Source organism: Pseudonaja textilis, chromosome 2 (assembly GCF_049901715.1).
Source record: "Pseudonaja textilis isolate UNSWEBS1 chromosome 2, rPseTex1.2, whole genome shotgun sequence".
Classification (NCBI taxonomy): Eukaryota; Metazoa; Chordata; class Lepidosauria; order Squamata; family Elapidae; genus Pseudonaja; species Pseudonaja textilis.
In genome coordinates, this window is record NC_141991.1 from 142,871,680 (window position 1) to 142,892,110 (window position 20,431).

At 40.2% G+C, this 20,431-nt stretch overlaps 2 protein-coding genes across 3 annotated transcripts in view; one reads left to right on the forward strand and one right to left on the reverse strand.

The window, feature by feature from the left end:
* Positions 1-15,137, reverse strand: part of RBM10 (RNA binding motif protein 10) — a 39,641-nt gene extending 24,504 nt beyond the window's left edge. The window contains exons 1-2 of one of the 2 annotated variants that reach the window (XM_087925575.1): positions 14,838-15,137; positions 9,010-9,128 (exon numbers count right to left, since the gene is read on the reverse strand). In XM_087925575.1, coding sequence (XP_087781701.1) covers positions 9,010-9,026 — 17 coding nt within the window. In that variant the 5' untranslated portion in view covers positions 9,027-9,128; positions 14,838-15,137. Of the gene's footprint in view, positions 1-9,009; positions 9,129-14,323; positions 14,772-14,837 lie in introns of those variants that run through there. The other variant, XM_087925576.1, reaches the window with a different exon arrangement.
* A 1,261-nt stretch (positions 15,138-16,398) lies between these two features.
* Positions 16,399-20,431, forward strand: part of NDUFB11 (NADH:ubiquinone oxidoreductase subunit B11) — a 57,018-nt gene continuing 52,985 nt past the window's right edge. Inside the window, exon 1 of the mRNA XM_026711438.1 lies at positions 16,399-16,603. Within this exon, the coding sequence (XP_026567223.1) occupies positions 16,421-16,603 (183 nt within the window). The 5' untranslated portion in view covers positions 16,399-16,420. The remainder of the gene's footprint in view (positions 16,604-20,431) is intronic.

The following is a 20,431-nucleotide window of genomic DNA, read 5'->3' on the forward strand; positions in this document are numbered from 1 at the left end:
TGGCACATCAATTCAAGCTTACTGCTGCAGAAGCTGCTGCCATAATTCAACAATGTCCAACTTGTTCAAAACAGGGCACGGCTATTCCTATGGGAGTCAACCCCAGGGGTTGAAACCTTCAATGATTTGGCAAATGGATGTTACTCAATATCCATCATTTGCACCTTGGAAGTATATACATGTGACTGTGGATACTTACTCAGGATTCCTAATGGTTACTCCTCAAAGAGGTGAAGCGGTTAAACATGTCACCAATCATTGCATTAAGACATTTTCAGTTGCTGGTACGCCTCAAACTTTAAAAACAGACAATGGTGCGGCTTATCGGAGCACAGTCTTTGATCAGTTTTGCAAACAGTGGTCCGTGGAACATAAATTTGGAATTCCATACAATTCCACAGGACAGGCTATTGTGGAGCGTTATAATGGCACGCTCAAGAACATGTTAGCTAAATTAAATAAAAAAGGAGGGAAGCTCCTGGGGCTTCCGGCAATTCAAGATCATTTAAATCTTGCTTTGTATACTTTAAATTTTTAAATTTGTCTGGTAACCCCCTGCAGCGCGGCCAGCAGGCATTTTCTTCTCCTTCTACAGATGCAGTGAGGCCTCGAGTGTTGGTGCGATTCCTTCCGGATCCGGCATGGGTTCCCGCTGAGCTGATTACGTGGGGACGTGGTTATGCAGCAGTAGAACATCTTGGTCAAATTCGTTGGGTTCCTGGTCGTTGCATTCGGCCTGATCATTCGCAAGCGCCTTCGCAGGTGCCAGTGAAGGAGGTTTCGGAGGAGCAGGATGGCGTTCCTGTGGTTCCTGATTCCGTTCCTGTGGTTCCTGATTCTCTTGATGCCGGCAATCCAGGCGCGGCGCTGTGAAGGCTGGGAAAAGATGACTGCTTATCTGAGGTTACCAACTTGTATGCAGCAGGTTCCTTTGGGGAATCGGACTAAATTAATCTGCAAACAGCGGCATCCTTTGATTTTTCCAGCATATTGGTCCTGGCATAAGGATCAAGACATTCTTTACTCGGGACCTGATAAGGATATTATATCTTCAGCCTGTGCTACAACTCTGATTCTTTTAAATGTTTCTGTTTCAGACTATGGACAATATTGGTGTCAATTGGAGTTGCCCAAGTTACTTTACACAACCTCTCTTTCCATTCGTCTTATGCCTCCACGGACTCTAATACGGAGGCGGAGAGCTGCTATTATCTCAGAAACTAGAGACCTTGGTGATAATTTATGGAAAGAAAACTCCTACATCAAGGACGTTCGGATTGCAGCAAAGAGTTTAAATGTAACTAATTGTTGGCTTTGTATGCATGTACCCACCTTTGGGAATAGCTATGAACTATAGAGATATTCATATTTTAAATAATTTTACTGTTGCTATGTTTAATGATACTGTTAAGAATATTAAGATGTTAAATGAAGAAGTGTCTGAAATTCGCCAAGTTACTTTACAAAATCGTTATGCTTTAGATATAATGTTAGCTGCTAAAGGAGGAGTTTGTGCTTTAATTCATTCACATTGTTGTGTTTTTATACATAATTATGAGCCTAACATTACAAGAACTGTTCATGATATGGAAGACCGCATAGCTGAACACGAAGCAGGAAAAGATGGCTTCAATAAGTCACTTTGGGCTTTGCTATGGGATTGGCTTCCTGACAGCTCATGGTTACGTTTATTGCTTCAATTAGTTGTAATAATTGTTATTATACTTATTATATTATGTTGCTGTATTCAATGTATTCCTAATCTATTTCAAATGTGTACCTCAGCTTTAAGTGTACGAAATCAAGTTGCGAGGAACTGTGTATTATGCCACTAAAACACCCCTATCTTTGAATAAATAAAAAAGGAGGGAATGTGGTAATATATCATAATCATCATATTCTGCAAGTCCTCGTACAGCTTTGTATAGATCTGGGGTATCACAAACGCTCCTCATGGGGCAGTAGTGCCTTTATGATGGGAGTTTGGTCCTGTTGGGGTCTGCAAAGCTCAGAGACCAGGAATGTGGGTGAGAGTTCACAGTACCCAGCCGAGCCATTCCCATGAGACCTTTGGTGCCTGGATATTCTCACGGGAACTTTATCATCTTGCTGAGGCCCGGCTGAGATAATGCTGCTGAGCTAATGTTGAAGTCATTGTTTTGATTTTGTACTTGCATTTTCTTAATAAATACTGCTACCCGAGTTCTCTCGGGGCTGGCATTTGCTCAGACGTTTCCCTGCGTCTCTCATTTTTCAAATGTCAGACCACCACAATCCACCATTTCCATAGCTTCATTGCCAATTCTAAGGCTGGTTGTTCTACCTTTTGTCATTAATTTTGGGTTTGTTTCACCATGTTATGCCTGGACTGTGGCTTCCTGACCTGTATCTAAGTTTCTTGTGAGGACAATGAGATGTCCTGAGATTCCCATTTTTCTGAGCATATTACACAAATTGACACAATTAAAGGCTTTTCTATAATCGATGAAGCACATACTAACATCTTCTTGATATTCTTTGGCTTTTCAGTTGTTCAGAATGCATCAGCAATAATGTCTTGTGTTGCTTGGTCTTCTCTAGGCCAGAGTGAGCATCTGGCATATCCTTTTCCATGTAGGTCTCTAATCTGTGTTGGATGACTCTAAGCATTATTTTGCCAGCATGTGAAATGAATGATATTGTACAATAGTTTGCATACACCATTAAAAATTTTGGGGGGGGATTTCCGGTTGTCTTCCTGTCGTGTTGGAGTGAAATCTACAATCTTGCGTGGTTTTGCTCCAGGCTCCCTCGTTGGAGGGTCCCAATTGGGACTGGAACCACCCTGGAGGGGTGGTGAAGAAAGGGGGATTGGAGGGTTGAGGGGAGCCGCAAGGAACCCTCCTCGCCAAGGAAACCCCCCTCCGAACACGAGCTGCAGCGGTGGTCAAAAATGGCCACCATGAAGACAGGAGGCAGTCCGGGAAAATAAGAATGTGCTATAGCGGAGAAGTCGTGAGCAAAGTGTGAACCAGGCACAATTTATGGACATTAAGGTACCCCGGAATTAAGAAATAAAGAAATTGTTAGGAAAGATCATAAAAGCGGCGACCAGAGAGAGAGAGAGGAAAATTGGAAACAGGTGGAAGTGTTAGAACTTTGAAAAGAACTAAATTGAAAGAGGAAGTTAGAAGAAGAAAAACTGACTATAAAAGACTTGGAAATTAAACTGGATAAATATATGATTTTGGCACTAAACAGGCATAACTAAATGCTGAAATTGAATTTGTTAAAAATAGCTAATAATTGGCATTATTGAGTAATTGGAATTTAAAAGCCTAAAAAGGGAAAGAAAGTGAAAAGAAAGGGTGGAACTTGGACATAACAGAGAGCGCCACCTAATGGTACAGGAAAAATTTCAGTGACTCTTTGAAAAATGCTTGGTCCTTTTTTAAACTGGAACTTGATATAAAATGAGAGGAACTTTGTAATAATAATACAGAAACCCTGAAAAGTGAAAAACAAGAATATTATAAAGATAAAAAAGAAGTGTGAAGAAATTACCCTGGGATTATTTGGTGACTTTGGAAAAAATTGAAAGAGAAATTAACAGAAGTAACCTGGAAATAAAGATTTATGGACATTGATTGTTGGAAATAAATATCACAGACACTGGTTGAAATGCACAAAAATGGCAGAACTTTGTGTGGAAATAAAATTGGAATTAAGAAGCATAAAGGAAATGATACATGAAAGAATGGAAATGTGGAGTATTGCATTACAAAAATTAGAAATGGTGAAGCTGAAGAACAAAAAAGTACAAGGAGAACCAGAAGGGGAGGAGTTGTACAAAGAAGAAGCCAGCCCTAATGAACAAATGGAACAACGAACATTAAAACAAGGGGAAAAAAGAATGAAAATTAAAATTTGGAAGTTTGAGGGAAGAACTAAAGAGGGAATTGTTTGGAAAGTCAGACAAAGAAAAAGGAAACAGCAGAAAAGGGAATTACAGAAGAAAGCTCAAGAGAGGGAGGGGGATAAAAACTGGAGTAAGAAAAGGAGGGGAAAAATAAAGGAAAAAAGGGGGAATAAGAGAAAGGACCAGAAAATAAGAAGATGTAGAAAGCAAACAAAAATGAAAAGAAATTAGAGAACTAGAGATAATGGGTAGATAAAGAACAGGAAAAGGGTTTCTGCAAGGGAATGTGTTGTGATATATAAGAATATAGATTTTAAAATTGAAAAGAACTGGAACTGATATTTCTTCTTCATTTGACTTTTTTAAGGATTACCGTTAAATCATATATAGACATAACTGGAATAAATGTGAAAATGGGAAGTTATGATAAGAATACTAATCATACTTAATAAAATGAAGAATAAAGTTAAAATGCATTTTGAGGATTGCAATAGAAAGATTAATATCAGTTTCTATAATTAATTCAACAGATTACCGTATATACTCGAGTATAAGCCGAGTTTTTCCGCACATTTTTTGTGCTGAAAAAAACCCCCTCAGCTTATACTCGAGTGAGATTCCCTCTGAAAAGAAAAATGGTGTGGAGCTCCGGAGCTGGGCAGCCGCTTCCCTGCTTCCGTGTTTCCTTTGCAACTTGTAAGCATGGGGGTAATCGGAAGCAGAAAAGTTCTTACATGAGGATGTATTGTTTTTTCTTTATTTAACTGTTTTTAGGGGGAAAAGTCCACCGTCATGTGAGAATGCTCAGACACGAAATCTATCCGCCTGAAAATAAGTGTGTGTGTGGGGGGATTTTAACAGAGGGAAGACATAGGAGAAGGCAAAAGCGACGGAAGATCCTTCAGGGGAAACTGAGGGAGACTCACCCTTGGTCCAGATGAGCCCCCTTCCCTGCCCCTAAGGAAGTAGAGGCAGCCAGCAAGGGCAGGCAAGCCCGCTTCGCGGACTCCGTCCGTCCTCGCTCCCACCCAGCCACCCAAAGCCACGAAGTCCCCCAATCGCGCAGCCCAGAATCGCCCTCCCTCAGGGGGCAGCAACGACGCCCGGTGTTTCCTGAAACAAGAAGCTCCGCCGTGCAATGAAAGCGCCCTGGCTCTAGGCTCAGAAAACAACACGAGCCGAGGTGGCTTGTTTCCTCAGCCCTAGCTGCTTTCAGTCCGCTCGGGAGGAGGAGGAGGAGGAGGTGGTGGCGACGGTGGCTCGCGTTATTTTCTGAGCTCTAGGCTCTAGGCTCGCGATCTCAGAAAACAACACGAGCCGAGGTGGCTTCGTTTCCTCAGCCCCAGCTGCTTTCAGTCTGCTCGGGAGGTGGAGGAGGAGGTGGTGGCGACGGCTCGCATTGTTTCCTGAGCCTAGAGCCAGGGCGCTTTCATTGCACGGCGGAGCTTCGTTTCAGGAAACACCAGGCGTCGTTGCTGCCCCCTGAGGGGAGGGCAATTCTGGGCTGCGCAATTGGGGGACTTCGTGGCTTTGGGTGGCTGGGTGGGAGCGAGGACGGACGGAGTCCGCGAAGCGGGGCTTGCCTGCCCTTGCTGGCTGCCTCTACTTCCTTAGGGGCGGGAAGGGGCTCATCTGGACCAAGGGTGAGTCTCCCCTCAGTTTCCCCTGAAGGATCTTTCGTCGCTTTGCCTTCTCCCTATGTCTTCCCTCTGTTAAAATCCCCACACACACACACACACTTATTTTCAGGCGGATAGATTTCGTGTCTGAGCATTCTCACATGACGGTGGGTCTTCCCTCCCCCAAAAAAAAAACAGTTAAATAAAGAAAAAACAATATATCCTCATGCAAGAACTTTTCTGCTTCTGATTACCCCCATGCTTACAAGTTGCAAAAGAAACATGGAAGCAGGGAAGCAGCTGCCCAGCTCCGGAGCTCCACACCATTTTTCTTTCAGAGGGAATCTCACTTGAGTATAAGCCAAGGGGGTTTTTTTCAGCACAAAAAATGTGCTGAAAAACTCGGCTTATACTCGAGTCAATAAGTTTTCCCAGTTTTTTGTGGCAAAATTAGGTGCCTCGGCTTATATTCGGGTCGACTTATACTCGAGTATATACGGTAATACATTTGAAATAATAAATGACTTAGAATGTAATTGAGGGAAAGAATACCATGTAGAATCTGACTTAAAATATATATATGTATATGTGATATGTAGTAGTTAGGAGATTGTTATTAATTAGAATGTGATAATTAAAAAGTGATTACATTATGACCAATTTTTACTGTGAATTAAAGGGGAGTAAATTGAGGGATGTATAAGACAAAGGGGTGGCACACTCAAATTGATAATTAAAGGGGATAATTTTTGAACTATTAGAATTAAGATGAAACTTACTGAATAATGAAATAAAAGTATGTGATAAAATTGCAAATGTGACAGATAAAAGTATAATGAATATAAAAATGAAATAAAATTTTTGGATATTATAAAACAAGACATGAGAATAATTAAAGACAAATTAAATAAGCTAAGATATGAATTGAAAATGGAGAAAATAAATGTGATGATTGTAAGAATATTTGAGAAAATTTATAAGAAAATGGGAAAAGTAATGATATATGAAATTGAATATGAAAGATGTAACTAGGGTCATGTTTGTATTGAAATGTAAAAACCTGGAACCACATTGTTCACCAAAAGAGATGTTTTTAAAATATAAAAAAAAATACAAAAAAACACTTTTTTGGTATTGGAACATAGATTGTCCTCTTTTAATTGTTTTGCTCCTGTGTCATTCTTCAGATTTGTTGGCATAACTTGAATAGGACTGGGTTATTTTTTTGCTTACCCTTTTTAGTGGGTATTCCATCAGTTCTTGCAGCTTTCCAATTTAGTAATGACTGGACTGCTGATATAACTTTATCTTCTAGTACCAGAAGTTGTCATAAATAACAAATATCTTCTAAGGCAGGGGTCACCAACCTTTTGGATCTCAGGGACCACCAAATTCATACTTTTAAATCCCGAGGACCACTAATATGAATTTTTTTTAAAAGCTAATATATTTATTTTTTGTTAATGTTACACACACACACACACACACACATACACACACACACATACATCGTACACAAACACACACACACACACACACACACACACTTACTTATTTAATTATAACAAAAATGTAAATGCTTAATGATAACAAAATAAAATGTTCTGGGCTGGAAGCCTCCCCCATCTGGCACCTTCCAAAGAGACAGAAGAGCAGGCTGTGTGTGTGTGTGTGTGTGTGTGTGTGTGTGTGTGTGTCTGAGCGGAGGGGCCTCGGGGCAACTGCTGTTGGGAGAAGCAGAGGGAGAAAGGGGGCTTTGCTCTCCTTGGGGGGCAGCGCCCCTTGGCTGCCACTCCAGGGGCTTCTCAGCAGGCATCTGCCTGCAGAAGGACTGCCGCTCTTGGTGATTAATTGGGGGAGGGTAGAGGGAGGAAGTGGGAGCTCCTTTCAGATCCTGGGTGGAAGATTGAGACGCTCAGGTCTGCAGCCTAGGAAAAGCTGTGGGGGGCTCTTCCAGCCTCACCTGGAGACAGGCAAGGAAAGATGTCCCTGGGGGCACTTCGCTCGCTTTAGCACTTTGCTGCCAAAACCAGCCACAGCCAGTGATTATTTGGGGGTGGGGGGGAAGAGAGAAAGTATCTCTCGCATTACCAGGGGAGGAAAGGAGACAAAACAAAGCTCACTCTTTCACTGAGACCTACAAAATGGCAATCTACCGTGTTCCAGGAGTTCTTCAAAATCATCAAACGCTCCCACTTGCGGTTCTCGCGCCTCCCGGCTCAGGTCCCTGAGATGCACGATCCCACACACGGCAGCGGCAACAACAGTCCCTGCCCCCAGTGCCTGCCGTCAGCTCTCCCCATTAGTTTTCTAGCCTTGAATTGCTCCTGGCTCTCTCTCTTTCCTCCCCCACCCACCCACGTGCAGGCAGGAAAGGGAGACGGAGCCTTGCACAGCTCTCCCCTTTTCCAGCCCTTGCTGCCACTCCCAACATTGAAGCCTCGGAAACGCAGGCAAAGCCACCACAGCGGCAGCACCCTGAGTTGCTTGCTTCTCCACTACTGCCTCCTCCTCCTCCTCCTCCAGCACCACTTCCTTCTCTGGGTAGGGCATTTCTTAACTAACCAAGCATGCTAAGGCAACTCAGGATGCTGAAACAAGATGGCGGCGCCCAAGCATTCTTTGCGGCCTGGTACAAAACAATCCACGGACCGGTACCGGTCTGGGGCCTGGTGGTTGGGGACCACTGTTCTAAGGTATCTTAGATGTTGACATCTCTATTATATAGTATTTTAAAATACTTCCAACTTCCTTTGAATTGGTTACCATATGTCATGTCCTTTAGGGTACTAATTTGAGGTTGGAACTTTCTTTGTAAAAGACATTCCTTTTTTCTGTTTCTTTTCAACTTCAATGTCTTTTTAAATGTTACTGTAATATACTGCTTCTCATCTCGTCTAACAGCTCTTTGAAACTCATTGTTAAGTTTCTTTCCGTCTTTTTTTGTCTTTCTTGGCTTCTTGAATTTCCATGATTTATTCTAACACCATTTTCTTTCTTCTTTTTCAACAACCTCTTTTCACATTTATCCTTAATTACTTGTTTAAATTCATTCCATAATTTCTCTGATTCTCTATCAATGAAGTTCAAGACTTCAAAGTGATGCGTTTCTTGAAAATTGTTGGTATATAATCAAGATCATATCCTGGAAACTGACTGGCTTTTTCTTTAACTTAACTTTGAAATAGTTCATGGTTTGTTCCACAATCAGCACCAGATGATGCCTTTGATGCTATATTTGAGTTCCTCCTTATTATTAGCAATAATATAGTCAATATGATTTCTATATATTATATTTGGTCATGTCCACATATCGAGGATATCATTTTGGTTGTATGAAGTTTTAACAGAACAGATCCTAAAATTAGCATTGATTTCTTTTCAAAACGTCTTTGCTTAACAACATTACTTATCTAACCCTAGCAATTCTTAAGAAAAAAAGACACAACATATTTCTTCCTAGGCTGTAAAGTAATTGAAAGAATATTTTACCTTCTCTCATACTCCATTGCTATCTGTGAAGTACAAATGCCTCAGGAATCTTCCAGCACAAACCTTTCAATGGTTAACTGCCATTCCAGAAGGTCATAAGAAGTGGATTATAAAGATTTCTGTAGGGAAAATAAAATACAATGTTTTTATTCAAATGCTCATGTAGCTTATAATCCCAGCAGCAGTAACTTCTAAAGCAACTTTAAAACCAAAACGTTTCCAGCTTCATGTGTACAGGCTTCATAATTTTTAAATTAATTGTATTTAATATTTTGAAGGAAATGAAAAAGAATATGAGTAAAAAATACAGAACATGTAAACACAAGAAATAAGATACAGATAATTATTCTGATTGAACTCTGAATTGAACACACTTGGTCAATGCAGTACTAATCACTGACAAAACTATGAAAAGTAAGCACTGCATTAGATCACAAATAAAATTGAAAGATCTGATTGAGATATAATTCTGTAAATAAGAAAAACAAAATTCTGGATATGGCACAAATCGATATATTGCATTATAAGTCAAGAATGGTTACAGGTTCTCAAATCTGCAATTCCGCACAGCGGTAACCCACAATTTCACAAAAACTCCAACTATTATCTTCAACTTTGCAAATACATGTTAACATAAATATAAATCTAACATCTCATTGCTAGAATCAGCTAAGTATATAACTAAGGTCAAATTTGTATCACTGGTTATTATTAAATAATGTGAAGAGTTTATTGAAAACTTTTCGTAAGGAAAATGGTAGTTTCAGAAAACATAAGCAGATAAGGACAGACCACTACTTTTCCCATCCATTTCCTGAGCTTCAGAAAGAGACTAAATTCTAATCTTGCACATATTCGTACTAGTTAAGACTTTACAAATGCATTCTTAGCTTTTTAATAGACTGGCTATCTGGCCTTGAGTACATAATTCCTGTGTTTTATCAGTCAAATAATCTTCTGAATTTTTGATGTCTGAAACAGATTTAGAAAGATTTATGGGTCGAAAGCACTTTGATTCTCAGTATACAAAGCCTCCACTAACAAGTAAAAAGAGAATCCTTTCAGAGTAGAAACATTATCTGTTATTCTCTTGTAGAATTCCAGAAGTAATTATATTTCTTAGAGAGCAATTGCTTATTAAAACTAAATTCCATGAATTTTCAACATGGAAAACAACAAATACATGTAATTCAAAATTGGGAATTCTTTGTGAGCTCCACAGCAAATGTTATCCTCACCTTACAACAGTAATTGAGATGGGAATTGCCACTGCTAATTGACATAGATGTAAAATGCAACATCACATGACCAGGTCACTTAGCAACAATTCCAATAGTCCCAGTTGCCATCATTAAGTGGGGATCATACATGACCATGAATGCCAACCTCTCCATTGACTTTCCTGGTGGGAACCCAGCAGGGAACATCGGAAATCACATGACCAGGGAACACACTGTAATGGCTGGAACTCCAAGGACCAGTTATAAATCCCCTTTGTTCAGTGCAATCACCAAGTTTGAATGGTTGCTAAACAAATGGCCATACCCTAAGGACCACCTGTACTTTGCTACCATTATTTACACACTAACTATAATGGTTCTCATGAGGACCGGAATTCACTTTTTAAGAAATAAAGATGGGAGGGCGGAGCTGGCATCGCGATGATACGGTATGCGATCTTGGAGGTCTGAGATCGCTGCCGTTATCTTTGCTCCTGGACGGTCCTATCGGATCTAAACCGTCCTGAAGAGACGGTGAAAGTGAAGAGTGCATCCTGTCGATCCCAGGGATACCGCAAAGTCCCTGGTAGATCCAGGAGAAGCTCTTCTTACCAGTGGCAAAGAGGCAGCCATTAAAGCTGCTGAAGTTGGGACAGCTCCAAAACGAAAGAGAATAGAAAGTGTGCCGGTTTGGTGAGAACTTTTTCTTTTTTCTAAGATCTGAAAGGACCCCCTAAGGAAAAGAAAGAATCTGTAAAAGTTTTGACAGAAGTGATTAAGCGGCAATTTTAAACAGGAATGTCAAAGTAATGGTTTTTTCTCATTGCTGGATTTTCTATACATAATCTTATATTTTGAAACTGGACTGTTTTTTTCTTTTCCATCTATTTTTTTTTCTCCTTTTTGATTTTGTACCATTTTAGGCTAGAGACTCCCTTTTAGTTATTTCTTTTTTAAAAATATCTTTTTCTTTCTTTTTTATTAATTCTTATTACATTTTGCTTGGAAAAGGAGGGGGAAAGTGAAAGCAAAGAAACTTTGTAACGCTGCCAACTAGAGGCTTGGAAATATTCTATTTCTCTTGTGACCAGACAAAGCTGAGAAAGAAAGAACTGAGATTTTTTTTCACAGACATTGCTACCGTGTTTCTCACATAAGGCCGGGCCTTATTTTTTTTTTGACCCCTGAAAAAATGGCTAGGCCGTCTTTTCGGGGGTGACTTAATTCCCCCCGCTTGCATCCTCGGGTGGGCGGGAGGCGACAGCTTGGATGTTCGGGAGACCTTCCGCCACCGTTGCTTTCCCTTCTCCCTTGCTGCCGCGGCATTAGGGAGGAGCCCTGACTGGCCGCACACGGCTGCGCCAAATGCCGTGGCGTTGCTCTAACACCACGGCAGCAAGGGAGAAGGGAAAGCAACAGTGGCGGAAGGTCTCCCGATATGAAGTGCCCCACCAACGCAGCCAGCACCATATCCGGGCATGCAACAAAAGTAATTCCTAATGGCAAGCCCCCCCCGCCATTCCCCCCCCCATTTTGCATGTTTAATATGGGCCTTAATTTGGGGGGAGGGGCTTAATTTGATTTTATGCCAATAAAACATGGTAGGGCTTCCTATTGGTGGAGGCCGTATTGTTGGAGAAACATGGTATTTGATAAGATAGAGGGAAGAGCATGGGAGAGTATTATTGCAGGTGCTATTCTGGGTTTCTATCAACAGCTGGAGTCTGGTGTTGAAGTTTATAGGAAAAGAAAAGGTGATAAGTTTCCGGAGAAGAGTGTTATAACAAGAGCCTTGGATAACTAAACAAAGTGCAGTGTGTTTTCTTGATTTTTCCTAAGCTGTGCTACCCCTCCTCAACAGTTTACTTTTTGAAATAGCTATTTGGATTTTTAGTTCTTTGGAACTTGTCTTTGTTTTTTATGCTTGTCTTTGGAAGTTAAATTTTTATGTTTGCTTTTTATTTTAAATGAAAAGTTTTGGATGATTTTGGATACCTTATGATTCTTGATGAATGTATATTTTCCTTTATGTACACTGAGAGGCATATGCATCAAAACAAATTCCTTGTATGTTCAATCACACTTGACCAATAAAGAATTCTATTCTATTCTCTCATCTTCCAAAATTTTGATTACTTTGTCTTCATTTTGATGTTTTGAACTTACTTTGATGAGAATAGCCAGACTGTGAATTACTGGCTTAATATCTAGTACAAAAGAAGCATTTTTTCATTAATAAAGCCATTCTGTCAGTGCTTCAAGTTAATCTGGACCAAAACCAAGAGTACCAATACTACTTTTATTGTGGGGTTACAGAAACAAAGTCTTGTAAATCTGAAAGCACTTCTCTACTGCCTTACTTTTCAGAGAACTGAGGGGCTGGGTCTCTTCTGAAACATTTCCCATGCTCCTATTTCCTTTCACAGGCTGAGATAGCTCTTGTCTGACTACTGTCTAAGCTGAAGGTCTCCCTCATCTCCCAAGATCATTCTCACAGCCCCATTGCACATGTTTATCAAAACAGCAGTACTGTAAAGTACCTGCATGCAATATATACCCACATATGTCCATCTGTGGATAAGATGACCCTCCAATTTTAACCAAAATATCATGAAAAATGTGACACCATCAAATAAGCCATACCTAAAAAAATATTTTTTTTAATTTTCACAATTGGCTTATCTGCAGATAGTGCATTCTTTGTTATCATTTTGGTTAAAAAATTCAAGGATCTGCTTAGATGTAGATGGGCTTATCCATGAGTATATACAGGATACAGGGGTTCTGAGGGGAAAAACCTAGCATATATAAAACCAATGCTTTGTAAAGTGCAGGGAAGGAGTAAAAAAAGTCAAAGTATGAAGGCATTAGACAGAAAGAGAAAACATAGCTAAATCTAATTTATATCAAAATTATCACTGCATCACTCCATACATATCCTTCTATCCTTGCAAGCCAACCTTGTTTTTATCATTTTCATACACTGCTTTTTACATTTCCTTTTATTTTTAAATTCTCAACTCTTTCCTTTGAAGGACCTTTACCAACCCCATTCAACCAGCTATGACTTTCACATCTTTCTCTTCCTTCTTATATTGTATTTGTGATTCAGTCTGATTCTCTCTACATCACTAAATCATCCAAACATGTGGAAGCTTCTCATTATTCATAATAGTTATGTTGTATAAAGTCACAGTGAAATACTGAATTAGCAAATACTGAAACCTCAATGTATAACTCATTTTTTTTGCTTTTCTTCATATCCACAAATGACCATGAAAGTGCCACAAGTATTGATTTTGTGGTTACAAATAAATTTCAGCAAGTAGGTATATTTGCAAATACAGAATCAAATAACAGGAATTCCTCCATTTCAACAGCTATTACCCACTTCTTTTTATCAATATTATAATCCTAACATTTCTCCATTCCTTTTCCTATGTTTCTTAAATACTCTATCAAGATACAGAAACCATTCTACTTGTTCTAGTTCAGATTCATATAAAACTTAAATATTAAACTTAAATCAAATTTAGGAATAGTGAAATACGGAAGACTCCATTCCCATCAAGTACTGCAATTTGAACCATCGTTTCTCAAAAAACAGAAATAACAGAATAAGAGTTAGAAGGGATCCTGAAAGTCGCCTAGCCCAACCTTGCTTAGAACACTGCGATCATGTCACCATAAGCCCTTCTTTTCACTAGACCGATTCCTGTAACCATTCTTCATATATTTTACCCCCCAGCCCCCTTAATCATCTTTATTGCTCTTTTCTGCACTCTTTCCAGAATTTCAACATCTTTTTTGATAATATGGTGGCCAAAACTGGATGCAGTACTGTACTGTGCAGTACTGTATTCTGCAGTACTCTGGTCTTAACAGTATTAAGGCTTTATAAAACGGTACTAAACGACTGTTTCTACTCGAAAATAAATGTCAACGAATTCAACAGAAGACACTCCTCGGTACGAGTGGGCTTGTCATATTAAAGAAAGCACTATTACCACCAACTGGCATACTGGGGGTTCTTTGTTATCATAGGCTGCATAGACATCGTTTTTAAGTGTTACAGACTAACTTGTCTCTCTTACATTTCCTGGCCGTTTAGCTCGCTCCGGTTTCAACATTTCCGCTTTGAAGCCTGCGTTTCGCAGGGCCCGCCCTTCCGATCCCCGGAGACAACAAGATCCTAGACCTCAAAAAAGGTCGATGTTTGTTGACCTGCACCTACCACAAAAAGCCACGTTCATATACACACCAGGGCAAAGGAGGCGAGCCCAAGCCTCTCTCAATAGGAGCTTTCCCCGCCCTCTCCCCACCACCCCAGCCCGCACTACTGAGCAGGTTTCTTCCCCTTCCTCAAATTTTGTATTCGGATACGGGGGCAAAAATCGGGGAGGGTTTTTCAAACGCGGAAAACACCAAGCGGGCTTGGGATCGGTTTCCGCCAGCATCCAAGGCTGGGCGGTTTTCTTCTCGACCAGGAGGGAGGAACGACGCGTTCTCCGAGGTTGTCTGCGGCGCCTTGAGGCCTAGCTTACACCGCCCGTAAGAGCCACCAAGCCCCACCTTTCCCGGCCTCCCCTCTCCCGCCGCCTTCCTCACCTTCCCCGGGGCTCGCGACCACCGAGCCACCCGTCTCGCCTCGCAAAATGGCGGCGCCTCTCCAAGCCGCCTTTCCTCCCCCCGCCTCCTTCCCAAGACTCCCTTCGTCACGGTCGTCGTCGTCGGTGACACCGGAGCGTTTCGACCGCCTTCCTCGTTTCCCCCCAGCGCGCAAGGAAAGCCCGTCCGCGCGCACCCATTGGTTCGGGAGCCGTCGTAGCGACTGCCTGCTCTGGGTTAGGATTGGAAGGGGACTCCGTCGCTTCGAGCTCGCTCGCCTTTTCTTTCTCGCGCCCGGTCGCTGAGCTGGTCCTCCGAACTGCTTTGATTTCGTTTGGTTCGTTTGTCGGCGGATGCGAATGTGTTTTGGGATTAGTAGTTGGAGAAAGATCGGCTCCCGTTTGCAAAAGCCTCTGCAAAAGGAGTTGAGATGCCCAGCTGTAGGAACCATCCGTTTCTGCATTAATTTCCTAGGGCATCATATTGAACAGCACACTAACTTCACCAACTAGGTTTGAACTACGCACCAAAACCCAGTTCAGTCTACTACGTTGTGTAAACTTAACCATAAATGGAAATACTTAACCGTTGCATCTTTCCTTTTATGATATATGAATTATGCATCTTCCAAAGAGGCTTAGAAACTGGTGAACCATTATACCTTAAAAATATTAAATAATATTTAGTGGCACTGACCTTGAGGGAAGAATACAGCTGGAGCAGACATCAAGGGAATATTTTTACCTGTCTCTTCCTTTTAAGTCACTTTTGCCATTGTGAAGTCAGGAGGGTGTTGTTCTTTGACTCAGACTGCTGAGGGACAGTATGCTGACTCTGTAAACCGCTTAGAGAGCACTATTGAAGCGGTATATAAGTCTAAGTGCTGTTGCTATTGGAGTAATCTCCCCTTTCCATGAATTCGTGAGACATTTTCTACATAGATTTTTTTTTAAAAAAAATAGTTGCACTCTTAATAGTTGCAATAAGGAAAACTGACAATTGAGCTGAAGTATGCTTTTTAAAATAAAGTAATGAAACATTCCTTTTCAGAAGAAAAGGGATAGGTGGAGCAATTGATCTATTATTCACCTGTCAAGCCTATTAGCTTCGCAATGCAAATTCCAGGCAGCAGAACAGGGACTATTAGAAGAAAAAGCCATAAGCGGGAGATTTATTTTTACTGATAAGTCTTTGGCGTTCACTACCACGTTCCAACAATCTAAATTAGAGATCTCCAAACGTGGCAACTTTAAGACTTGTGGACTTCAAGTCCCAGAACTCCAAGCATAGCTGGCTGGAGAATTCTGGGAGTTGAAGTCCACAAGTCTTAAAGTTGCCAAATTTGGGGACCCCTGATCTAAATAGTATTTAGTCATACACCATCACAAAGGCTTTCTCAAGCGAGGGCTTTTATTATTATTATTATTAAAATAATCTCTCCGCAGTTCCGAAATATCGGTTCTTCTCTACTACTGCCGTATCCAGACTTTTTTTTTTTTAAAGGAGCGTGAAGCATTCGGTTTTTCCCCCTCCCAGAGCAACTTCCGGAGGACCTGGTTCCACTTCCGGTTAGATTGTTGACCATGGCGGCGTTGCGGAGGCTGGCAGGCTCGCAGAGGTTGCTGGGGTTACCGGTTCGTGCGGTCTCCTCCGGCCCAACAGCGAATACCGCGGTTTCAGCCCGGATCTCCCCGGCCTCTCGCTCTGCGGACGTGGTGGAGTGGCACCCAATGGAGAAGAAAGAGGAGAAGAACCCTTTCATCAAGGTGAGAACTGTTCAGAGGGGGAGAGCTTAAGGGGCAGCTGAGTCCGGGCTCCGTTCCATTTCTGTTTGGAAAAGAGATGCGGTTTCTTTTGGAAAGAGACTTCGTTTCCCAAGAACAACTTTCAGTGCTATGGTGCCCTCTGGGTAGGTCGGGCTACAGTTTGTAGGATTCTCAGCCAGATTATTATATTATATTACAGATTATATAGGGAGCATGCATAAACTCACCAACGTGCCTACCGTCCCTGTCCTATTGTTTCTTTTTTGTTTGTTTCTTTTTTTCCTTATATGTATCCATTTCATGTATTCATAACCATGTTTATACTTATACCCGTTATAATTGTTTGACAAAATAAAAATAAATAAATAAATAAAAAATATTTGAACAGCGATCTGGCCAACACATCTACAGCTTTCTAAAATGTACAAATGTCTATCCTGGAATTATGAGTATTTGATGGGCTCTGTTTGTAGCTGCAAAATAATACCCTTTAATGCTAACCCTGTGTTCCAAGGATGCAACTACAGGTAGTCCTCAACCTGCAACACTTTGTTTAGTTACAAGGGCACTAACCATTTTTCACACTTACGACCATTGCAGCATCCCCATAGTTACACCAGTTACATTCGATGCATGACAACTGACTTACATTTATTATGTTTGCAGTATCCTGGAGTCATGTGATCCCCTTTGGCGACCTTCTGACAAGCTATGGGGAAACCAGATTCACTTAACAAACACGTTAAGAACTGCAGTCATTCACTTAACAAATGTGGGAAAAAGCAAAACTCACTTTACAAATTTTTCACCAACTTAAATTTTGGGCTCAGTTGTAGTCGAGGATTATCTGTACTGGAGTAAATAAGGGTAATAAGAGTGTTTGAAGGATTCTGCTCAAGACTGCATCCTTTATGCTTCTTTCACTCAGGATTTATGTTGCATGGAGAGATGGGGAAACTAGTGCTATGTAAGTTTTCTTCACTCTGTTAAGTGAAAATGTTAGTATATCTAATTTCAGTCTTTCAGAATCCTGAATTGCTGATATGATCACAAGAGAGACTTGTTGAGTTTAGGCTGTAGTTTTGAAACAGTTGTCTTTTTTTCTTTCTATTTTAGAGAGTCATTATGTCATAGAAAGAAAGAATCTTGAAAATCGTCATCTCCAAACCATATTCAGTGCAGTATGCAACTTCAACATCAGTGGGAGATAGAAGGTTCTAGAAGGATTTTTACAAACATTAATCAAATAGCTGTCACAACATAAAAGATTCATGAACAGAGACAAATGATTCTGATTTTTCACTCTAGTGTATTGTTTAAATTGAAGCCTAAGATAGCACCATAATATCTAAGTAATATCCACTTGGTGATTAGCATTATGCCATACATATTTTTATATTATATTAGGCCTTGCTTTTTCATGGTAAGGCCCGTGGGATTGAATAAGATTAATGCTTATTCTCACAGGCATGTGGAATGTCTTGGTCAGGTATTTAATTCTTAGTTTCATTCCCATTTATAAATTGGTACTTTCACGGTTTGCAGAATTGTTTATGTGAAATATGTATGAGTTCAGTCTTTTAAAATAAAATTTCAGTTATATGGGATTTTAACATTCTCACTTATCTGGAAATAAATTCTGTCTTGGAAGTTATTTCTCAGCAAACATTCATAAAATTGTGGTATAAAGTACAGTTGTGATATATGGAAACAAGCCTTGCTTTCGTGCAGTGCATTAACCACCAAAATCTCTCTTATGTGCCTGCATGACATAAAAACTAAAAATCAACAAATGATAAACAAATAACTATAGAACTATGGATACAGGAGTTCCAAAGTAGCTAATAAAAGTGTTAATTATATCTTGTTAAAAAAAAATAGCAACCATGGGATCTTGTAGTGAGCAATACAATGTACTGAACTACTGATCATGAAGATGTAATTAAATGTATACTATATTATTTCAGTAGAAGAGTATATAAATGTTTTTTTCTTCTTCCATACAGTTGTGACTAGTTCTAGAGATGGCTAACCTTTTTGTCATAGCATGCTGAAAATGTGTGTGAGAGAGTGCACACATGTGCCTGCAACCATAATGCAATGCACGCGCAACCCCCATGCTCCCCCACCCCCCTGCACATGTGCACACGTCTCCCGCATGCGCCCACCCCCCATGCATGCACGGCAGATACCCCAAAATCAGCTGGGTGGTGGGAGGCGCGCACGCATCCACAGTAGAACCGAGCTGGGGCGAAGGCTCACATGCCCACACATGCCATAGGTTCACCATCACGGTTCTAGAGTTTGCCTGGACAAACCTCCCTACAGTTTTGTTGGCCAAATTTTTCCAAAGTGGTTGCCATTGCCTCCCTCCTGTGGCTGAGAGAAAATAACTAGCTCAACATCATCCAGCTAGCTTTGCTCCTTGAAAGTGGAACTAGAACACATTCTCCATAATCTAGCTTAATGTTTTAACTGCTACATTAAACTTGGTCTCATAAATGCTGTAACTGGTTGCAACTAATATAAGACAAAAGAAAGAATTAAAATAAAGGAAGTACAGACAAAAATAAGTATGTATAATAAACAATTTTTTTTAACTATATACTTTCCATAACAATTATCTATTAAAGATAGACCTGAGGTTTGTGAGCATTATATAAACATCAATTCATTAATCACCTGATTTCTTTTTCATAATCTTAATATGCGATTTAGTGATTGGTTTCCCATTTTACATTAATTATAGTAGTTTGTTTAAAGCAGCATGTTGTATGAGTCTAGACAATTATACTTATTCAAAATTCTGTCATTAAACAGGCCATGGCATAGTGGAACCTGTCTATATGATTCTCTACTCAGAAATAAAAATCAGTTGAATGCGGCACATATTGGGAGTGATCCAGTTGGTTGGAAGATAGGCAGCTATATAAATATTTTAAATAAATCAAACTGAACATCAAATATTTTACATAAATAAAATGTAAACTGTTTTTTGTATATATTTTCTTTTTGCCATATCAAGCCACTTCAAAAAGTATAACTTTTTATTAAAAGGATGGTTGTGTCTTCAGTTTTTACCATGCTTGTAAAAAATATTAAAATCAGCTATTTTAAAGAAAAGAAGAATTGTAATTTATATCTGTATGGATACCTTTTATTTGGTTACAATTATTCAGTTGTATGTTTTCAAATGAAAAATTCTAAAAGGGATTCAGACAATAAAATGTAAGGCTGGAAATTCTGAGAGGTCCAACTTTTGAGTGATTGTTATAAAGCCAAATATTATCATGAGCCATGGTGCCACAGTGGTTAGAGTGCAGTACTGCAGGCTGCTTCTGCTGCCTGCCTGCAATTTGGCAGTTGAAATCTCACCAGGCTCAAGGTTCATTCAGCCTTCCAGCCTTCCAAGATGGGTAAAATGACAACCCAGATTGTTGGGGGCAATATGACTCTGTAAACTGCTTAGAGAAGGCTGTAAAAGCACTGTAAAGTGGTATATAAGTCTAAGTGCTATTGCTAAATTTCTCTCTTCTTGCTGGATCAATACATATGTTCCAAATCAGAACACCCACTCCATTCTAAGTAATTATTAAGGTAATCTTCTCCAACCCCTTTTGTGGGAGAGATTAAAAAAATAAATATTCAGACCTATTAGAATTAAGTAAATGATAAATCATCATTTTAGCCATGGTCCACTGTAGGGTGAAGCCTTCTTCCACATGTTTCCAACCTCTACAGTCCTTAGCTTTCTTTTGTTGATTAGGCTCACAATACTTGCTGATGTTGTAGGTCTCTTTTGTGGATGGTTTTTATCAAGTGGGATCC